Source organism: Puma concolor, chromosome B3, assembly GCF_028749965.1.
Source record: "Puma concolor isolate L17-30 chromosome B3, mPumCon1.1.hap2, whole genome shotgun sequence".
Classification (NCBI taxonomy): domain Eukaryota; kingdom Metazoa; phylum Chordata; class Mammalia; order Carnivora; family Felidae; genus Puma; species Puma concolor.
Window position 1 is genome coordinate 120,820,003 of NC_141672.1, and position 20,128 is coordinate 120,840,130.

The 20,128-nt window shown below is 36.2% G+C and overlaps 1 protein-coding gene across 9 annotated transcripts in view; it reads left to right on the plus strand.

Moving 5' to 3' along the window:
- Positions 1-20,128, plus strand: part of TUBGCP5 (tubulin gamma complex component 5) — a 67,831-nt gene that overhangs the window by 45,684 nt on the left and 2,019 nt on the right. For 3 of the 9 annotated variants that reach the window (XM_086711308.1, XM_086711310.1, XM_086711313.1), the window contains 16 exons: positions 261-378; positions 1,129-1,218; positions 1,988-2,081; positions 2,567-2,813; positions 4,487-4,689; positions 6,043-6,158; positions 8,085-8,353; positions 9,303-9,501; positions 10,137-10,325; positions 11,421-11,603; positions 14,500-14,584; positions 14,688-14,808; positions 15,304-15,482; positions 16,881-17,006; positions 17,588-17,676; positions 19,520-19,620. In XM_086711308.1, coding sequence (XP_086567434.1) covers positions 261-378; positions 1,129-1,218; positions 1,988-2,081; positions 2,567-2,813; positions 4,487-4,689; positions 6,043-6,158; positions 8,085-8,353; positions 9,303-9,501; positions 10,137-10,325; positions 11,421-11,603; positions 14,500-14,584; positions 14,688-14,808; positions 15,304-15,482; positions 16,881-17,006; positions 17,588-17,676; positions 19,520-19,620 — 2,409 coding nt within the window. Of the gene's footprint in view, positions 1-260; positions 379-1,128; positions 1,219-1,987; positions 2,082-2,566; positions 2,814-4,486; positions 4,690-6,042; positions 6,159-8,084; positions 8,354-9,302; positions 9,502-10,136; positions 10,326-11,420; positions 11,604-14,499; positions 14,585-14,687; positions 14,809-15,303; positions 15,483-16,632; positions 17,007-17,587; positions 17,677-19,519; positions 19,621-20,128 lie in introns of those variants that run through there. The other 6 variants (XM_086711309.1, XM_086711312.1, XM_025920076.2 and 3 more) reach the window with 4 other exon arrangements.

Here is a 20,128-nt window from a genome sequence, read left to right on the forward strand (position 1 = left end):
AGAGCATCTTTGGTTACCATTTCAATTTCTTTCATGACTATTGAACTATTATTCATGGGGTTATTTAAAATTGAGTACTTTTTTATTTTATAGCCAGTGATACTTAATTAAATTTTGTATATATGTTCCTGTATGTATATTCTAAAGAGCCTTTTTCAGTTGAATGTTTGAACAAGGCCATAAGTCCAAAATTGTGGCATAGTTGATCAGGTGTTTCTTTGTTAATGCTCATAACTTAAACTTACTAAATATCCTTCCAGTAGATGAGCCAAATGGCCGAAGCTGGCTGGAGCAGCATGTTGTTCATCAGTACTGGACAGCCAGATCCTCAAGGTTTCCTCATAGTTTACATTTGCACTCCAATTTAGCCTCTGTCTGGTAAGAAGCTAAGTTTTTCATTTAATGTGTTAATAGAATAAACTTTGATATTTTAATATTTGCTTTAAATTTGTGGTTTAAATCGAGTACTTCCCTGAAATTTAAACTTGTTTTTTTAAACAATTCTAATTGAACATAGTTTTAAATTATTTAATTATTTTTAAAATGAGATTAATTATTTAATTATAATCTGTCTTTTGACTTATTTTCGAAGTGAGTGGATTGGTTTAAATTAGGCCATTTATTTGATTTCTCTTTTAATGCACTTATTACAAAATTACAATTACTATTTGCCCAAACAATACACAGTTTTAAGCATTTGACTCAGATGTAATATAATATATATATTATTATATATATATAATATAATAATTGGAATTATTCTCAAAGTACTTCTCTTAGAGTATTACAGTTGACATGTAGAAATGAGTATGGGAGGGCATTTAAAGCATATTATGTTTATTTGCCTTATTAATTACTTGTTAAATTACCACTAAATGCATATATATTTTTTTAATGTTTATTTATTTTGAGGGAGAGGAAGAGAGCACACAAGGGCGGGGCGGGGGGTGTCAGAAAGAGGGAGAGAGAATCCGAAGCAGGCTCCACACTGTCAGCACAGATGTCAAGAGTCAGACACTTAACCAGCTGAGCCACTCAGTCTCCCCTAAATGCATATATTCCTTAAGGCATGTAATTTTACTTCATGAGAAACCTTTTCATTGACATTTGTTGTTTACTGTCTAATAGGGACCAACACTTGTATAGCAGTGACCCATTATATGTTCCTGATGACAGAGTTTTTGTTACTGAGACACAGGTTATTCGGGAAACCTTATGGTAAGATCTATTAACCTAAGTATTCGTGTAGAAGATTTTATTAGTGAGAAGCCAGAATTTTAGTTTATAAGGAAAAGTATTCACAGTTTCTTTACATGCTTTCTAAAAATAGGCCCTTGGGTTTAACCCAAAACTGTTTCTAGTGCTCCCCTACAGGTAGCCTGGGGTCCAGGGTAACCCATATTTCAGAATTGATTGTGGAGATTATGAGAATTTGGTATGTTTGCTTCTTTCCCATTTTAAATAATTTAGTATATGATTTAATTATATTAAACCATTACTTTTTTAATATCTGAGTTCAAAGAAAGGTTCCTGGTTTGCTAACTGCTCTTAATAGGTAAGAGTTTATCAATGAGAGCCTGTGTCATATACCTGGAAACCAGGAATCTAAGATTTTAGATTGTGTTCACACAAAAATGAAAATGAGAAATGCAACATGTAGTGCTGGTATTACTGAGATTTCTAGGTTATGGTCCTCTCTACCAAAAAGTATATTGACTTTCTTAAAAATGGGAAATCTGTTTGGGCCATCACAAAGAGGAGGAAATACTTTAACAACACTATTTCAACTTCTCTGTAAGATAATATTGAAATACCCTTGAGTCTTAAGTTAATCAGATAAAAAGATTGATGTCTCTTATTTTCTAATTCTCTGACCTGTTTGCCCCCAACACCCAATTTTGAATCTTTTGTTAAAACTTCTTAGGCATTACTGTAATGAACATTTTTATAGATTTAAAGTACATTCATCTTTTTTATTTCATTTCAGGTTACTTTCAGGGGTAAAAAAGCTCTTTATATATCAGTTGATAGATGGGAAGGTAACTGTGAGAAACAGTATTATAGTAACTCATTTGACACATGTAAGTTATTTGTAATTTTTTTAATTAAAATTAAATAAAAGGATTTATGTAAACCCTGGTTATATAACTTTAGAACATTTTGCAATATTAAAATTAGTTATCAAATCTACTTAACGTCCCAAAGACCAAATTAAGTTATGCATCTTTACAATGCTAGAGAATTCTTTAATAGTGTGTGTTATATTCACATTTAGTTTCAATTTACATGTTCTGCTTTTTGTCAGTTCTATATTGGAAAGCTGTATACTATATATTTTTTTGCTTGTAGCATATTTATTTACCTTATAGGTGTTTTTAAAAAGTATAAGCCACAATTCTATATTCTGTAGAAATTAATGTTTGTATTCCTTTGAGTATAAAACTATTCATTTTGTTCCCTACTAAGCATAGTGTTTAAAACAGTCACAAAATAAATATTTTAGTGAAAGAATATGAATTTGAATGTTTATAGAAGACCACATGTTTGCGGTTTGCTTCTATTGTAGAGCTGTTTACGATCAGTGCTAGAACAAATAGCAGCATATGGCCAAGTTGTGTTTCGACTCCAGGAATTCATCGATGAAGTCATGGGGCACAGCTCCGAAAGCATGTTACCTGGAAATGGTTCTCTTCCCAAGAAGTTGACTGAAGCTCCCTTTAGGACATACCAGGCTTTCATGTGGGCCCTGTACAAATACTTTATTAGTTTCAAAAAGGAACTTACAGACATTGAGAAGTACATCATCAATAATGGTATTTAAATGTCCTTCCCTTCTACTCATAAGACATAAGTCATATTTTGAATGCCATCTAGGTTATTAACTGATAAAAGGTTTGAAAATTCTATTGCAAGTAAGTAATAATCATGATAATTTTTAAATCATTTTAAATTTGTATTTTAAGCCATTCCATTCCCTAAAAATCCAAATACTATAGAAAGTTTACAGTGAAATTATTCTTTCTGTGCTATTTCTCCAGTCAAGTACTCAGTTCCCCTCCCCAGAGGCAACCAAGTCATAAGTTTCTTGTGCATCCTTCCAGAAATAATTTAAACATATGCAAGCAATGCATATTCATATATACATACCTTGTAGTCTGTTAACTACTCTCTTCAAATTATTTTCTAATTTAAATTTTGAGGATTATATCATACAAAAATGTAAAGAGCCTCCTCATTCTTTTCTACAAATTCTCTTTTACAAAGATGTATGAATGTATAATAGGCTTATCACCTTTTGTTTGTTGTGGACTTTTTAATTTTATTTTAGAGAGAGAGAACGCAAGCAGTGGGGAGAAGGGCAGAGAGGGAGAGAGAGAATCCCAAGCAGGCTCCATGCTTGGTGTAGAGCCTGATGCGGGGCTCAATCATATGACCCTGGAATCATGACCTCAGCCAAAATCAAGAATTGGATGCTCAATTGACTGAGCTACCCAGGCACCCCCAACCACCCAACCAATCCCCTTTTGATGAACATTTAGGCTATTTCTGATCTTTTGCTATTGCCAACAGTGCTGTAGTGATAACCACTAACATGTAATTGTACACACGAGCTGCAAGTTATAGCATACATTGTTAATGGAATTGCTAAAGTTAAAGAGTATGTGATAGCATGTGTGATTTTGATACACATCACCACATGGTTTTCCACAGAGAACAGTTGCCAGCAATGTATATGAATACCTGTTTCCTTACACTCTTACCAACAGTGTGCTGTCAAACCTTTTGATCACCAGTATGACAGCTACAAAATGGTAACCAGTGTCAGCTCCCCTCCACCACTTTTATTTTCAACTACTACAAAAAATAGTACCCAGAAGACCTGTATTCTCATCACCCAACTTCCCCAATAACTTCCACCCTTGCATATAGTATGTTATCAAAACTAGGAAATTGACATTGGCACAATACATGTAATTGCTCTGCAGACCTGACATGAGTTTTACCAGTTTTGCAGGTACTTGATATTTTGTGGGGAGAGGAGTAATATCTTTGTGTATAGTTTTGTGACACTTTGTCACATGTATATATTTGTATATCCACTTTCATCTTCAGGATACGGAGCTCTGCCAATCCCATGAAAAAACTGGCTCTTGCTCCCCTTTGTAATAACCATCCCCTCACTAAAACAGTAGTCAACTGTTATCTGTTTATTTGCCCAGTGTAGTTTTAATTTGTATTTTTATGTTAAGAATTGAAGTCGAGTTTAAGAATCACTTTTATTTCCTTTTCCCTGAAATTCAGTTACTTTATACATTATTTTTCTTCAGAGTTGTTTTTTCTTTGGGGAAATTAGCTCCTTATGAAATGAGATTAAAACCCACCACCCTCCAGTTCGCCATATCTTTCTATGACTTACCTTTTATATCACATTCTGAATGCAGATATGCTTCCTTGCTAGTGAGTTTGATCCCTTGATATTTTGCAGACACTACAATAACTCTTGCAATAGTGGTGGACAAGTTGTCACCTCGACTGGCTCAGCTCAAAGTTCTCCACAAAGTATTTAGTACTGGAGTAGCAGAAGTTCCACCTGACACTCGAAATGTTGTTCGGGCATCTCATCTGCTTAACACACTGTACAAGGCCATTCTTGAATATGACATTGTTGGAGAAGCCTCTGAGCAAACTGTATGTAAGACTTTTGTCCTTTCTAAGTTGTATGACTCCATTCTGTTCAGCCAAAGGAGTGGTGGATAGACTGTCATATAGTTCTTTGTAAAAATGGTACTTAAATCGTGTGTCAGACAGCTGTTCAGAGGGTGTTTTTGTTTTTAAAGAGAGAGTGTGTGAGTGGGGGAGAGTGGCAGAGGGAGGGAGAGAGAATCTTAAGCAGGCTCCTCGCTCAGCACAAGCCTGACACTGGCCTCAATCCCATGACCCTGAGATCATGACTGGAGCTGAAATCAAGAGTTGGGTACTCAAATGACTGAGCCACCTCAGGCATCCTTTTGTTTTGTTTTTGGTTTTGGTTTTGGTTTTTTCAGAGTTTTAAAATTGGCTTCTAAATTCAGGGCTACAGGAAACTAGCTTCTTACTTTTAATCGCCAAGGTCACCAGAAGGATGAAGCAATAACAAAGCAAAGCATAAAAGCAAGATGTGAAAAATGCCTAGCTGACTTATTATAGATATTTGCAGCAACTCTTCCTTGAATAAAAATACAAATCTTAATAGATTTGATAGATATAGATTATATAGATATAAGGTATCTAGAGTAGTCAAATTCATAGAAACAGAAAGTAGAATGGTGGCTGCCGGGGACTGGGGAGAGGAGAAAAGAGAAGATATTTAATAGGTACAGAGTTCCAATTTTGCAACATGCCAGAGATCTGTTTTCACAACAATATGAATATACTTAACACTACTGAATTGTACACTTTAAAGTGCTTAAGATAGTATATTTTTGTGTTACCTGTTTTTTGTCACAATTTTTAAAAATACAAATCTAACTGGTGATTTATAATCTAGAGAACTGCAGGTTTGTTTGGTCAGATACACATTTTGTTTGGATGTTTGGATACACATGCACTAGGTATATTTCCTAGTTTGGTGATGTAACTTTTCTCACCATTTTGATACTGCAGTTCAGTATAAAACAGGTTGATTTCTTTCAGCTATGCAGTTTTTTTTTTACTACTTGGAACTATAGTAGAATGAAATCATTTCCTCATTCCAAATGGACATTTTGCTAATAGTGTGCTTTAGATAGGATAAGCGTGCCTCAGTTTGGACTATCCTACTTAGAACTGTTGTTCCTCTTTAACTTTCACTCTCAAGAGAGTCCTGGTATGGACTACAGACAATATGGTCATCTCATATTTAGGTGAGTTTTCATAAGGATTTTATAGAATATGTTTTGGATTTTTAATTTCTTTTTGTCAAAAAACAATTACTTTTGAAAAGGTGTTTCAGAAATGTTTAAACTTCATTTTATCCAGAGACAAGGGGGTTCTGATAGTTGATTGTGCACACTCTGTCCTCAGGTCTCCCTGCTGTTCTCTCTCTGGGTGGAAACAGTAAGACCCTACCTGCAGATTGTGGACGAGTGGATCGTGCATGGGCACCTATGTGACTGCGCTAGGGAGTTCATCATCCAGAGGTTGGGTCCTACACACAGCTCGGGAGACCTGGGGTGCTGCTCATACCTTTTTTCTCTCACAGGAAAATAATGCACTTTTGTAGTTCAGGTGATACTGAGGGAGACCAGTGCAGTGACAGACTATGTTTTTACCATAAACAAGTTGTATTGAATTTTTATAGAAGATGTCAGGAATCAGCCAAAAATATGTCTCCCAAGCTTTATGTCAGTTCACAGCTTTCCTTAGCAAATTCTGCTTTTTAAATGATAGTGTGTTTATGGTTGGCTGGTATGGTAAAAGGCATATTGCTTCCTAAAGAGGGAATTTAGGTGATAATAAGTGGCTTCAACTAATTGCTGTTATAAATTAATCAGTAGGATAAAAGATTTGAAAGTATTACGGAATATGCCTCGAATACATTTATTTTTCCAAATTAGCTGGCTTTTTTAACCTTCTTAATAAAATATTTAGGAAAACAATTAAGGAAAATCATAATTCACTTATGATTTCCCCTTCAGTTAATTGATGTTTCTGAGCAGAATCATACAAACTGCAAATGTAGAACTCTCTTAACTCACTTTTAAGTTATGCACTCTGTTTAGATGTGTGATTTTTATGGATAGCTATCCATTTAACTCATCAGAAAGGAGACTGTTAAGTCCTTACAACTCTGAAAAGGTAACCCTGCTTATACACTGCAGATGTAAATTAGCTAGCCTTCTTTAACTGAATCTCATGTCTGTTATTATATCGTTTTTCATCGATCTTACATGGTAATTTTTGTGAAAATGGGATTCTGGCTGTTATTAAAGGGTGGTGAGTGACCATCATTTGATTGTTAAAAGCATTTCAGTTAAGAATCTGTATGGGACGAAAAAATGTAGAAGTGTAGAGATTACTTTTATAGGAAATGGCAAAATCGGTAAACTTTTATTCTACTTCTAAAGAGAATCAAAGTAATCATATTTTGTTTAATTCTAATTCAAGAAACTTTTTGTCATAGACTCTAAGTCTGAAGTTCTCTTTTGGCCAGCAAAAGAGCAGGACGCAGGATGAAAAGCAAGAGATGGCTAATATCCTGGAAGACAGGAGCCCCAAATAAGGGTCCTTGCCCCGTTTTTATTAAGATCAGAAGGCTTACAAACATGGCGATGGACATGCACAAAGAGAGACTGAATCTGTGAACATTAACTTGTAGACGTGAGGGGAAGGGAGTCTTGAAGATATTTGGGGTTAGGGGTGTGGGTTAATACAAAGCAAAATCCTGACACCAGGGCAGTCAGGCAGGAGGTTGTTTACAGCAGACATGAAGCACCACCTTTGTTTATCTTAGCTAGCCTAGGGGATGAGACTGGTAGGGGAAATAACCTCAGAGTTAACGAGGCACCTTTCTTTTGTTAATCATCTCTCCAGGCTGCTTCAGCTGCAGCCCAACAGTCTGTAGGCCAATTTATCTGTTTACCTAACTTGTTCCTTTCCTCCTGTGAAAGCAGCCTTCTGCTATACTACTAAACTGGGGGGTGCTTCCACCCTGAATATCTAATCTTGTTTATTTCATATGTTCTATATTGGGGCTTCTGCCCCACCTTCTCTATATTTATTTACCTAATCTTGTTTACCCAAACCAAGGTGTGAGCATCCTATGGCTTTGTAATTCTTTATGCCTTGTTAACCCATTGGTATAAGCCCAGGAAATTTCTAAGCTTATTCCCCACAACTTTTTACTTAAATTTTACCTGTGTCATTCAGAGTATTTATCCACTTTTCTGTTAAACTGAAGTCAGATAAAACCTCTGCCCCATTTTGCCTGAAGATTGCTTCATATTACTAATAATTGATATTATTGTGTTTTGGAATGTCTGGACAACATGCCTAAGCTAAAACAGATACACTGTTGTTTTTAAGGAAGTAAAGTTGAAGTTTAAAATTCTTTTGAATCTCTATAGAAACAAAAATGTTCCAGTAAATCACAGAGACTTTTGGTATGCAACTTACACACTATACAGCGTATCGGAAAAGACAGAAAATGAAGAAAAAATGAGTGATAATGCTAGTGCAAGTTCTGGCAGTGACCAGGGGCCCTCCAGCAGGCAGCATACCATGGTGTCCTTCCTCAAACCTGTCCTTAAGCAGATAATTATGGCTGGCAAGTCAATGCAGCTGCTGAAGAACCTACAATGTGCAAAGAGCACCACGTGCCAGGACACAGCCAGAGGTAAAAGGTTCCTTTTCCATGTATCCCTCAGCATTCGGGCAATTACTCTGTCTTCATTTTTGTCAACCTGAAATATGTAATTATTTTGTAGTTTGAAAATTATCAAAGCCTTTTACTTTCATGGAAATTATCACCTTGTTACTGCTCCTAATTGAAAAGATTATCCTCAGTGGAAACTTTTAGCACTGTTTCAAAGGCAGTGATTGCAGTGATGATAAGTTCCACATGCTTTTTCCTTAGTCTGGATTCCTTAGAACTGGTCATTTAAAAAATAAATCTCTAGCATTTCTTAATGCAGTGCAGCATTTAGCTGTTGAGGACATAAATGTAAACCCTGGCAGATATGAATTTGTTGGTTAGCAGTTTAGACTTGATCATAGATTTCAAGAAAATCTTGATATAATTTATGGCCTTTTTTGATACAATTTAAGCAATATACTTCAACTTTTAACAACTGACTAAAAAGATTTGAAAGGTGTATATATAGCCTTAATTGTTTTTAAATCACCTTAATGTTACATTACTTTGAATTGTTGTATTTACTTTAAATAATATTTTCATTTTGTGGAATATTTCCTTTTTTGACTGAATAATAAAATGTAATGAGCTTTCGGGACCACTGTCAAAAGTGTTTTCCCCAATGAAATTATGACTCCTATAAGTATTATAGTGCTGTCCAGTATGGTGGTAACTTAACTTTTAAGCACCCTACTTAGGGTGTTACTCTGTTCAGAAAAAATTAGCTCATACTTTGAATGTTTATGAACTTTGCAATTATCTAACAGGGTATAAAAGTATTTAGTTGTACTGTACTGTGGAAGTAAAGAAACAGGGATAAACTCTCATAGGCCAAAGGAAAAATACCAGACTATATTAGGATAAAACTACCTAATGCTACTTAATATTATTTACAGGAATATAGTTCACCAAACATATTTCTTTGTTTCAGATGCAGAGAGAAAAAGCTTGTATACCCTGTTTCTGGAATCTGTACAGTCGCGTCTTCGACATGGAGAAGATTCCACTGCACAGGTCCTCACTGAGCAGCAGGCTACCAAAGAGAACCTAATTAAGATGCAGTCCATTGCTGAAAGGCATCTTGAACTGGATGATGTTCACGATCCCCTGCTGGCAATTAACTTTGCAAGGTGATACAAAGCTGCAAGATTTTAGATAATTGAAATGGCAGAATCTGTGCAGTATTTAGTAACTGTTAATTTCTGCTAGTTAGGGCTTTCCAGCCTTAAAAATAAAAACCTTTGTAGCTTATCCTTTCTAATGAATGGAATGCAAGAGGGCACTGTGTTCAATTTGGCCTCCTTGTTTGTGAAAGTCCATAGACTACCTTGTGTCCTACACCCATGGGGAGTTGCTGTTACTCATACAGAAGATACTTCTGAAAGTCTAGGTCTTGTGCAAGCATGTCACACACACACACACACACACACACACACACTCTACTTAAAATGTATCTTGGCCCTTAGGTGGTTTTAGGCGCACCATGCCTTACTGTCTAATGCATTGCCCTTATTCACCTCATATACTGCCTGAGACGCAGTGGCTAAAAAGACCTACTCAGTACTTGACCCTTAAGGCAGAAGTGGTTGAAAAACTGTTTCACTTAAAGGATATTTGGGGTGGGCGGGGGGAGTTTCTTTCTGTAATAGTTGGTAATTTTAAGACTAAAGGTAAAAATTGGACTCTGGAGTTTTGCTTTTAAGGGAATTCTGTTGATAGCAGCTCATAAAAAAAAAAAAAAAAGACTCACGTTTTTATCCTAAAGGCTGTATTTGGAACAGAGTGACTTTCATGAGAAGTTTGCTGGTGAAGATATATGTGTGGATAGATCATCAGAATCTGTGACATGCCAGACTTTTGAGTTAACACTGAGATCTTGCCTCTATCCTCATATTGATAAGCAGTATCTCGAGTGCTGTGGAAACCTCATGCAAACTCTGAAAAAAGACTACAGGTATAAAGGAGTAGTTTAATTTTGGAAGTAGTCAGTAGTTTATTGCACTTTAAGAACAATTGAAATTATTTTAAAACCTATGTTTCAAGTTAATTTTTAATAAAGTAGGAAATGAGTATGCAATGAATAATTTTGAGAGAATCAACTAGCCATCTGTGTTTCACACCATTATGTTGTGAAATTTAATCCTTTATTTCTGAGACTCTACCCCGAAAGAAATACAGAAAAAGCTTGTTGCACAAAAATGCCCATCTGAAAGTTTGCTGTCAGAGGGAAGAACATGAAATTACTTAGTAATAGATGACCAGTTCTTTAAATTATGGCATATCCATAAAAATGGCATATCCATATAAGCTTTGGCAAATCTGTCATGTATGAACTTTATAAAGTTTATGTTTCTCCAGAGTTTTAAATAATGTAAAATGTTCTTAAAGCTTAAAAAGGATATATAATACAGTGGGAACTATATTTTTTCAAATGCATAGAAAAAAAAGACTAGAAAGAAATATCCCAAATATTAACAGTAGAAATTCACTATGAATAGCAGGATTTGGACTGACTAGTTTGTTACACTTTTTTTTTTTTACACTTTTTTTTTTTTTAAGTTTATTTTATTTATTTTGAGAGAGAGTGCGCATGTGCGCAAGTAAGCAGGGGAGGGGCAGAGAGAGAGGGAGAGAAAATCCCAAGCGGGCTCTGCACTGTCAGCACAGAGCCTGATGTGGGACTCGAACCCATGAACCGTGAGATCATGACCTGAGCTGAAACCAAGTGTTGGACACTTAACTGACTGAGCCACACAGGAGCCCCTAGATGGTTACACTTTTTTTACTTTGGCCATCTTTCTACAGTGTTATAGAAAAGTAACATTTCTTTCTATTAAAGGCAAACATATACTATTTTTATTATTTTAAAAGTCTCTAAGAGGTATTAGTATTTTGGGATTTTTGTTTGTTTGTTTGTTGTATTTCTGTTTTTAGTAAATGTAGAATGTAAAACTCTTTCAAAATTAGTAGTGTACAAAATCTGCTACTGATCTAAAATTCTGTCTCATGAGTGTAAGATCTTTCTGTAGCTTATTTTCTCTCCATTTAGATTGGTTGAGTACTTGCAGGCCATGAGAAATTTTTTCTTAATGGAAGGTGGAGATACCATGTATGACTTCTACACATCAATTTTTGATAAAATAAGAGAAAAGGAAACCTGGCAGAATGTGTCTTTTCTTAATGTTCAGCTTCAGGAAGCAGTAGGACAACGTTATCCTGAAGATAGTTCACGGTAAAATATATCACCTTTTTATTTTAAATAATATAAAACAATCCATGTGTAATAACTCCTCTGTGAATTCTTATATATATCATTTATTCCTCACACTAACCCTATGAATTTTAACATTATTTTTCATATTAGAAAACTGAGGCCGAAGGTAGCTACATGACTTAACCTACTAAGCAAGAAGTGATGATGAGCTGGTGCCATGTAGGCTGTCAGGGTCTGATGTCCTGCCTCATAGGACAGTGTTAGCCACTGGGTGTGGAATTTCTCTGCCCACTGGCCTCACCCTCCAGCCAAATGCACTGGCCTTCTTACATACGAGTCTTAGGCAGTGTTTTGAAACGAGCAAAATTCTCAGGGCCTGCTGAGGCCTGAGCTCTAGGCCTCATAGACCTTCACTTCTACCACATGCTGTTGGTCAAACCATGTCATAGGCCAGCTAGGTTCAGTGGTGGGAAATAGATTCCACCTCTTAATGGGCAGAGTTGCATGTTTTCAAACCGTTAGGTGAGCTTATCCCCAACTGTGGAGCTAATCAACCCTTTCTCCCTGTCAGTATGCCTGCTGAACAACTCACCCAGGTCTGTGGGTTGGTGCCATCAAATCTTTGTGAAGCAAAGACTCATCTTGTACACTGCTTGGCAATCCTTTTTCCTGTTCCATGTCCCTGTTCAGCTCTCTTTCTCAGCTCCCTCAATGGTCCTTCAAAAGTAATAGTCATAATAATTAACATTACATGCCAGACAAAGCATTCTTTCTCTTACAACCACACCCAAGTTCCCAACCTACTACTTAGTAGATTATTTTTATTTTTAATTTCTTTTATTTTTGTCACTCTTATTACCTTTAATTCTTCTATAAAAGCAGAATTTTCATCAGTTATGTGGTTAGTAAAAGCAGGGTGTAACAGCTGGATTCTTTCCATAAGAAGTAATTGGTACCCAGCAATCCCCAGAGGGAGCTAGAGAAAGTTGTTTTTCACTACCAGCAGAAACTCATGAACTTGTTGTATTTAATATGTTGCAGTCTATTACAGTTATTTTTGTTGCTCAGACTGTCTCATTTTCACCCAGAGGGAGACCCTTCATTCAGCCCTAGTAATCTCAGAGAGCATTCTTACTTTCAGGACTAGATGTCCAGGCTTGTCTTGTGCACCTCCTGCTAGGAGCAGTAGTCCCATTTAATTGATGGCTTAAAAAGCCCTTGATCTGGTGCCAGAGTGTTCATCAGTATTGGATTGTCAGTACTTCTGGACTTTCTCAGTTGACAGAGCTGGGAAATACGTAGGAAGAAAAAATCATAAGCTCATATTGATATTTCCAATTTATATTAAAGATTCATTTTTCACTTCTTTGATTTTCCTTTGTATTTCTTCCCTTGAGTGCTTACTAATACATTGATATAATTAATGGTTTTATTCTCTAAGTAACAGTTCCAAAGTGACAATAATAGCAACAAGCCCACTGAGAGTTTAAATTAATGCTTGTGATTGTTTTCTCTTCCTCTACTATCAAGCCATCAGAATACTGTATTTCAAGGTCACTTGGAATAATTCTCCATGTGATTATGCTACCAACTTAATGTAGGGTCAAGTTCATTTGTTTTAGTTTACTTTCTACTTTTAGGAATTTCTATTTCTGTTTCTTAAGTTAAAGTCATTGGTACAAAAGGAGATCTGTCTAGGGAGCTGCTTCTCATGAGAGGGCAAGCTTTTACTGTCTGGTTCATTTCTCAGCCTCATTTCTAGTATGTGTACACATATAGACACATCATGTTTTCTCTCCTACCACACTTTACATTTCAGGGATTCAGAATATTTCTGGTTTGCCCAAGAGCTATACTTTCCCTGCTTCATAGCTTCCTCTAGTTATGTGCACTTCCATTTGCATGGCCTGGCAATGGTCTGCTTTCCTACAAAGTCCTGCCTGGCTTGGATTGGTGTAGCACCCTATATCTGCTTTGTGATTTGCTCTGGGCTCTAAGGAGAGGGATTGACTTTCTTTCACCTGCTTGGCATGGTGATGACAAATAACGTATTCAGTTAGTGCCTTCTGAGTACTTAGTGGATACACATGTAACAAATTTATGGGCTAAAAAAATTCTGACTAGTGCCTGTGACATGGAATGAATTGGTTAATTTATAAGTCACATGCTACGTTTTCCATCTCTAGTTGTAAGGCTGCCTCCCCACCTCCATGGTACACTTAAACCTTCCATGGTCTGCATTCCAGTTTCATCACTTGGTGCCCCTATAATTGTGGGAGAGTTACATCATTTCCTAGTCTTCTGACAGGACTACTCTGAGGATTAAATGAGTAAGGGCACTTAAGTGCCCACGTAGTGCCTGGTGCAAGGACATTTCCTTGCATATTTGTTGATTATTTCTAGTGAGGGTTACTTTCAAAGCATCATTAGGAAAGAATGGATGAAGCAGTGTGCAACACCTTTGCTTTGGAAGCAGACCCCATTCTTGTTAACACACTTGCATACACACTCTTCAAGGCAAGGAGAGCAACCTCCCCCCCACTATCTTCAGCAGAGTGTCCATCTTCTGAGCCTGTAGCCTGAATTTTATCCTAATTAAGCACCCAACCTATTACCATTATATTTTTTTCCCCAACTTCATCTTTTTTCCTAATTAACTTACTACACTTAAGAGTCTCTTTTTCATAGCTAAACCCATTGTTTAAAAACTTTGCCCCTCTTCTAAAACCAAATTCTTATTCTGGAATATAGGCTAGAAAATAGCACTTTATTTAAATATTTGCATTCCTTTTATGAAATATGTCTTCTTTGAAATATGTAAATAAAATAAATGGTAAAATGCTAGTGGTTTTTTAGAGTTTTTTTTTATGTGAGCATAGAATTTTCAAACTAAAACTGAAATTTCTTTATCTAGTCTGTCTATATCTTATGAAAATGTTGACACAACTAAGAAGAAACTCCCTGTTCATATCTTAGATGGTCTAACCTTGAGCTACAAGGTATGTGCTAATACATTTAGTAAGAACATTGTTTTCTATTAAAATTATAATGTGCAAGTAATAGGTTACTTTCTACTCTAATTTTCTGTTTTTGTTTTCATAGATCCCATGGCCTGTGGATATTGTTATAAGTTTGGAATGTCAGAAAATTTATAATCAGGTGTTCCTTCTCTTATTGCAGATAAAATGGGCAAAATATAGTCTGGATGTTTTACTATTCGGTGGTAAGATTTGTTTGCAACAGATAAATTATAATTTAATTTTAGCCCTGAAAAAAAGAAGTAGGTGATCTTTGGTCATTTTTTATGTATATACAAGTGCCCAGATGACAAGTATTTATAGTAACAGTTTTACAGATGTCAGAATTAACTTCCCTGAATGAAATACCAGGGAATTAGTACTGCAGTCAACCTGAAATATAGCAACTTGATTAGGAATTCAGCCAGAATAAATATTCTTAAATTATGCAAAAATTTTTAATGACAAGTTATTGGGACTTTGCATTTAAATTTAAATGACAGTGATAATCAAGGTGATATGGGGGAACTTTTCACTGCTTTACCTTCCAGAGACACTGAAGGCATGGTCCCTGATGTGACTCCTGTAGAGTGCCCTTTGCGGGTTGATGATGACACCAGAAGTCCCACCCCTGTGCAGTGGTATGGGTGGGGCCTGAGTAGATGTTCTTCCCACCTACTCTGATTTTGCATCTTATGCAGAGCTAACTAGTACTGCTGGAAAACCACAGTTCAGAGAAGGACTCTTATGTGAAGAAGACACAACTGTTCAATTTGGACCACAGAAGGAAACAGTAAGACAACAGATTCATCGTATGTTCCTCTTGAGAGTGAAGCTCATGCACTTTGTGAACAGCTTACACAACTACATCATGACCAGGGTTTGTGTCTGGATTACTTGTGATATATTTATAGGTAAAAAGCCCACAAAATACTTGTAGACTGTAAGTGTGAAAATAGCACATATGAAATATTTGATCATAAAATAACATGGCAGTGGAGGGAAATATTTTTTTAAATATTCCACAGAATGTGTATCTTGAGACTCCTGTCCCTCCTGTCCAGCAGCCTCTTGGAAGAGGCATACCCAGAGCTCCTCTTTTGGAATCACCTTTAGAACTTGTAGGATAGCCCTCTAAACTTTATTAGTGGTTAACAGATCTGCCCCTGGAAAATGGCTTCAAATTTTAATAACAGCCAAAAAATCTGTCAGGCTAGTGTGGTATATAAGGAGAGAGATGCAGCCAGATTATTTTTTTTCTTAAAAACAAGAGGCAACTCATTGCAAAGTAAGTGAAACTACTCTCTTACACATCTTAAAACCAGATCTAGAGGAAGTCTGGAAGAAGAGTTCAGATATTTGAATAGTGGCAGTGTTGTTGGAAGACAGTACTCATTTGGGATTTTTTTTTTTTAATTTTTTTTTAACGTTTATTTATTTTTGCGACAGAGAGAGACAGAGCATGAACGGGGGAGGGTCAGATAGAGGGCGACACAGAATCTGAAACAGGCTCCAGGCTCTGAGCTGTCAGCACAGAGCCTGACGCAGGGCTCAAACTCACGGACCGCGAGATCATGACCTGAGCCGAAGTCGGCCGCTTAACCAACTGAGCCACCCAGGCGCCCCCTCATTTGGGATTTTAAATGGTTGCTTTAAAAAACTAATTTGTAGTCATTCTGGTATAGAAGCTCTGAAACTCATTTTATTTGAAAGAATTGAAACTTTGAAGCCTGTGTTTTAGACATGATGCATATGGCAGAGGTACTCTCTGTTTACCATGCATTAGTGGCCTTCAGAGGGCCAGCCTTAAGCCCTTAATTATTGAGAGTAATTGGTAGTTTAATTTTTTGCTTAATTTGTTTCTTGTTTTCTAGTTGAAGAACATCTGTGCTCCTTTTAAAGAAAGACCAGTATATAAACATTGGGACTTAAAAAAAAAAAAGAAACATATAAATTCAGTTTACCTGATAATTGTTGTTGTTGTTATTGTTGTTTTTTTTTTAATCAGTGCATTTGTCCCTCCCCACCAGAAACAGTCTGCTAGTCCAAAGTAAGGCATTCATTTACCATGCAAATGGATTTCCTAAAGGACTGGCATCTACCATTATTCTAGGATAAGAATTTCAACCTTTAAAGAAGGTACTTTGTGAGTTTTACAGTTGTAATTATTGAAGAAAGAATTTGAGAGGAATAGAAGAGGTTGGTAATAAGTTTTGTGTCTGGCATACAAGTCCTCAAAGAAGTCTGCTAATTAAACTTTTCATCTTTCTCTTCCAAGATTCTTCACAGCACAGGACTAGAGTTTCAACATCAAGTCGAGGAAGCCAAGGATTTAGATCAGTTGATTAAAATTCACTATAGATATTTGTCCACCATCCATGATCGATGCTTGCTGAGAGAAAAGGTACATGAGATGTCACCTGCAGATTTGGCCAGTTGAGGCAGGAAGGAAGCTGGTCAAGGGAGGTTGTCTCTGTATTTTGGAATTTTAAGGATATTCGTTACGAAATGACCAGGTCAAATGAAGTATGTGTACTATACTACTAGAAATTATACCTGAGAGAAACAAATGAGAACTGTATTGTGATCATCTGCACCCTGCTCTGTGCTTGGATTCAATTGGAAAATTGTGTCTGCAGTTGTGGAATAATAGTGTTTTAGTCAGGAAGTACATCCAGCTTAGTGAGAATATATGGGATTAAGTCAATTTATAGCCATTGGAATTACTTACTCCCTTTCGTTGGTGAACTTAAATGGCCATCCCAGGAAATGGTCACTTGCTTTGTTGGTCAGACTCTGCTGGTAATACTCCCGGTATCATAGGTGCATTAGATGTGTGACCTGATTCCATATCTGATTCCAAGTGCACTTATTCAGAGCCTAGTACCCTTCTTTATTTGATTCAAGGCAGTCTTTTAAAGTGTTGGTGTCAGTATCCAAACATAGTTACAGAGCCTGTGTTCTCTCTGTGGCTTTGATCTCCAGGTCAGTTTTGTGAAAGAAGCCATCATGAAGGTACTGAATTTGGCTCTCATGTTTGCGGATGGTTGGCAAGCAGGCCTAGGGGCATGGCAGTAAGTATGTAGCTTGTGACCATTTCAGCTTCCCTTTTAACTGGCTTCTTTCTGGAAGCCTTTTTTTTTTTTTTTTTTTTTTTTAAAGTAAGCTCTATGCCTAACATGGGGCTTGAACTCATGACCCTGAGATCAAGAGTCACATGCTCTACGAACTGAGCCAGTGAGCCACCCCACTAATGAGAGAAAGAAGAAATGCCTTTTTTTAAAAAATGCATTCTGGGAGCCCTTTTTCTCAATCTTGGCAATATATCATATATCACTTATATTTAAGGGAAGAATTGAATGTGTTCACCTTAACTAGGCAGCATCAAGAAAGTGCAGTTTTTTAAGAACGGTAAAACCAGAAAAATATGAAAATTTAAATTAGAACAAATAAATATTCTTAGGTTGCATTCATGTATTCTTGTATAGGTTTTATTAATTATGAATTTCAAACATATACAGAAGTAGAGAGAACTGCGTAACAAACCCTGGTTGCCCATCACCCCATTTCAGCAGTTACCAGCAATGACCAGTTCTGTTTTGTGTTTACCACACACCCCTGTTCATACTTGCTGAATCATTTTAAAGCAAATTCTGGATGTTACGGTAGATTATAGTCCAGAGTCCCATAGAAAGACAGATGCCCTGAAGTCAGAGTACAGTTGTGGAGCTCAGAGCTTGTTGCTCTTCCTATGTAGAGTGCCATCCTCTACTGTTAACCTGAATGTACAGTTCAGTAGCTTGTCCTTGTCTTGTTCATAAAATTAATGTAATGATGATGCCTGTGTTACTTCTCAGAAATAAAAATACAAGTCTGGTTGACTGGGCTGTTGAAATAATAGCTTGTACTAGTCAGTAAAAAGGGGAGAGTTTATGATCTAATTTAAAATCTTAGTCTATGGCTATATCAGTCTATGGCTGTGTCTACAGTCTTTGTCTGTATGAAGAAACTAAGAGTGTAGGTAAAATTCATAATTGAAATATTATGAAAAAGGATGAAAATAAAAGTCTTATTTGTTTTATTATGGGTGTCTCAAAGTGTGTAAAGAACATTTTTCTTTCCATATCACTGTGAGATGGAGGAGAAAATAATAACACTCCTGCATATGCTTGGCTAAAATTGAACTGTTTCAGTTTCTTCAATAAGTAAATTGTGAAGACAAAAACAGGGAGTGAGGAGGACTTAAGCATATCAGCCATTACAGTTTATGGAAATTAATTGGCCCTGATTCAGACTTGAAGCAGAAGAGTGAAAAATTGCAAAAGCGATGTGAAATTCAAAAGCTGACTGGTTATTTGATGATATTAAAAAATCATTAAGTATTTTCAAGAAAATGGTATTGTGGCTGTTTTAAAAGGAGTCTTTATCTTTACTATATACACACTGAAATATTTATGACTGAAGGGCTGTGATGTTTCAAATGTGCTTCACAGTATGGCAGGGCTGGGCTGTGCTGAAGCTGGATGTGGGCATGTGAGTGTCCTCTGCGTTCTCTCCTAATGTATGTTCTAATATAGGGTTTTGTATCTTTAATGTATTTTTTGTTTCAAAAAGAAGATATGCTTGTGAAAAGTGAAAATACAGAAATGTGTAATGTAAAAGGGAACACCCCCAGTCATCCCAACTCCAGAATTCAATGCGACCCCACAACAGCACAGTTTTATGTGTTAATAACTCTTTCCTTCAAACATTTGGAAAGCTTTTATTTTGAAGTGGGGCAGGAAATTTTCTATTTTATAATCTTTAGACTTAGGAAATTTAGCGAAAGTACATTTGAAATTATCCCAAAGATATTTTGTAGCCTATGTATTAACACTTTATGCACTTATTTAAGTTAAAATTTACTTTCTTTCCTAGAATGGAATCTATAGAGAAAATGGAGTCTGATTTTAAAAACTGCCATATGTTTATTGTAACCATTTTAAACAAAGCTGTCTGTAGAGGATCCTTTCCCCATCGTGAGTATACCATGTTAAAATAATTTTTACTGCTTTTATATTTTCTTGTAGCTAAGTCTGCATGTTCTTGCTTTGGTACTAATCTCATGAAAAATTATAACTTTTCACCATTTCAAACCTGGAAAGTCCCCCAGCATTTGTGCCATGCTTTGACTTGTTTTTTCAGAATTACAGTTGGTGAGTGAATATGAGATGTAAAACACTGAGACTAAAGATACTGCTTTTTACTATGTGATTTGGTATACCAGTGGATTTCTAGAACCATTATTAGGTAAAGCAGAAGGCAAAATAGATCTCAGTCATACTTTACATTTATACGTAGCCTTTGTAACTATTCCTTTCAAAAGATAGGCATTTTTTTAGCAATTTGAAAAATTCCCATGGCTGCCTCTTACACAGGAAAGTGCAAGCATGACAGTTCAGAATGCAGTGTGAAGCACAGAGATTGTGTCACAAGAAGAGAGCTGTTTCATCTGTAGAACAAAGGCAAACTAGATATTTGTATTTG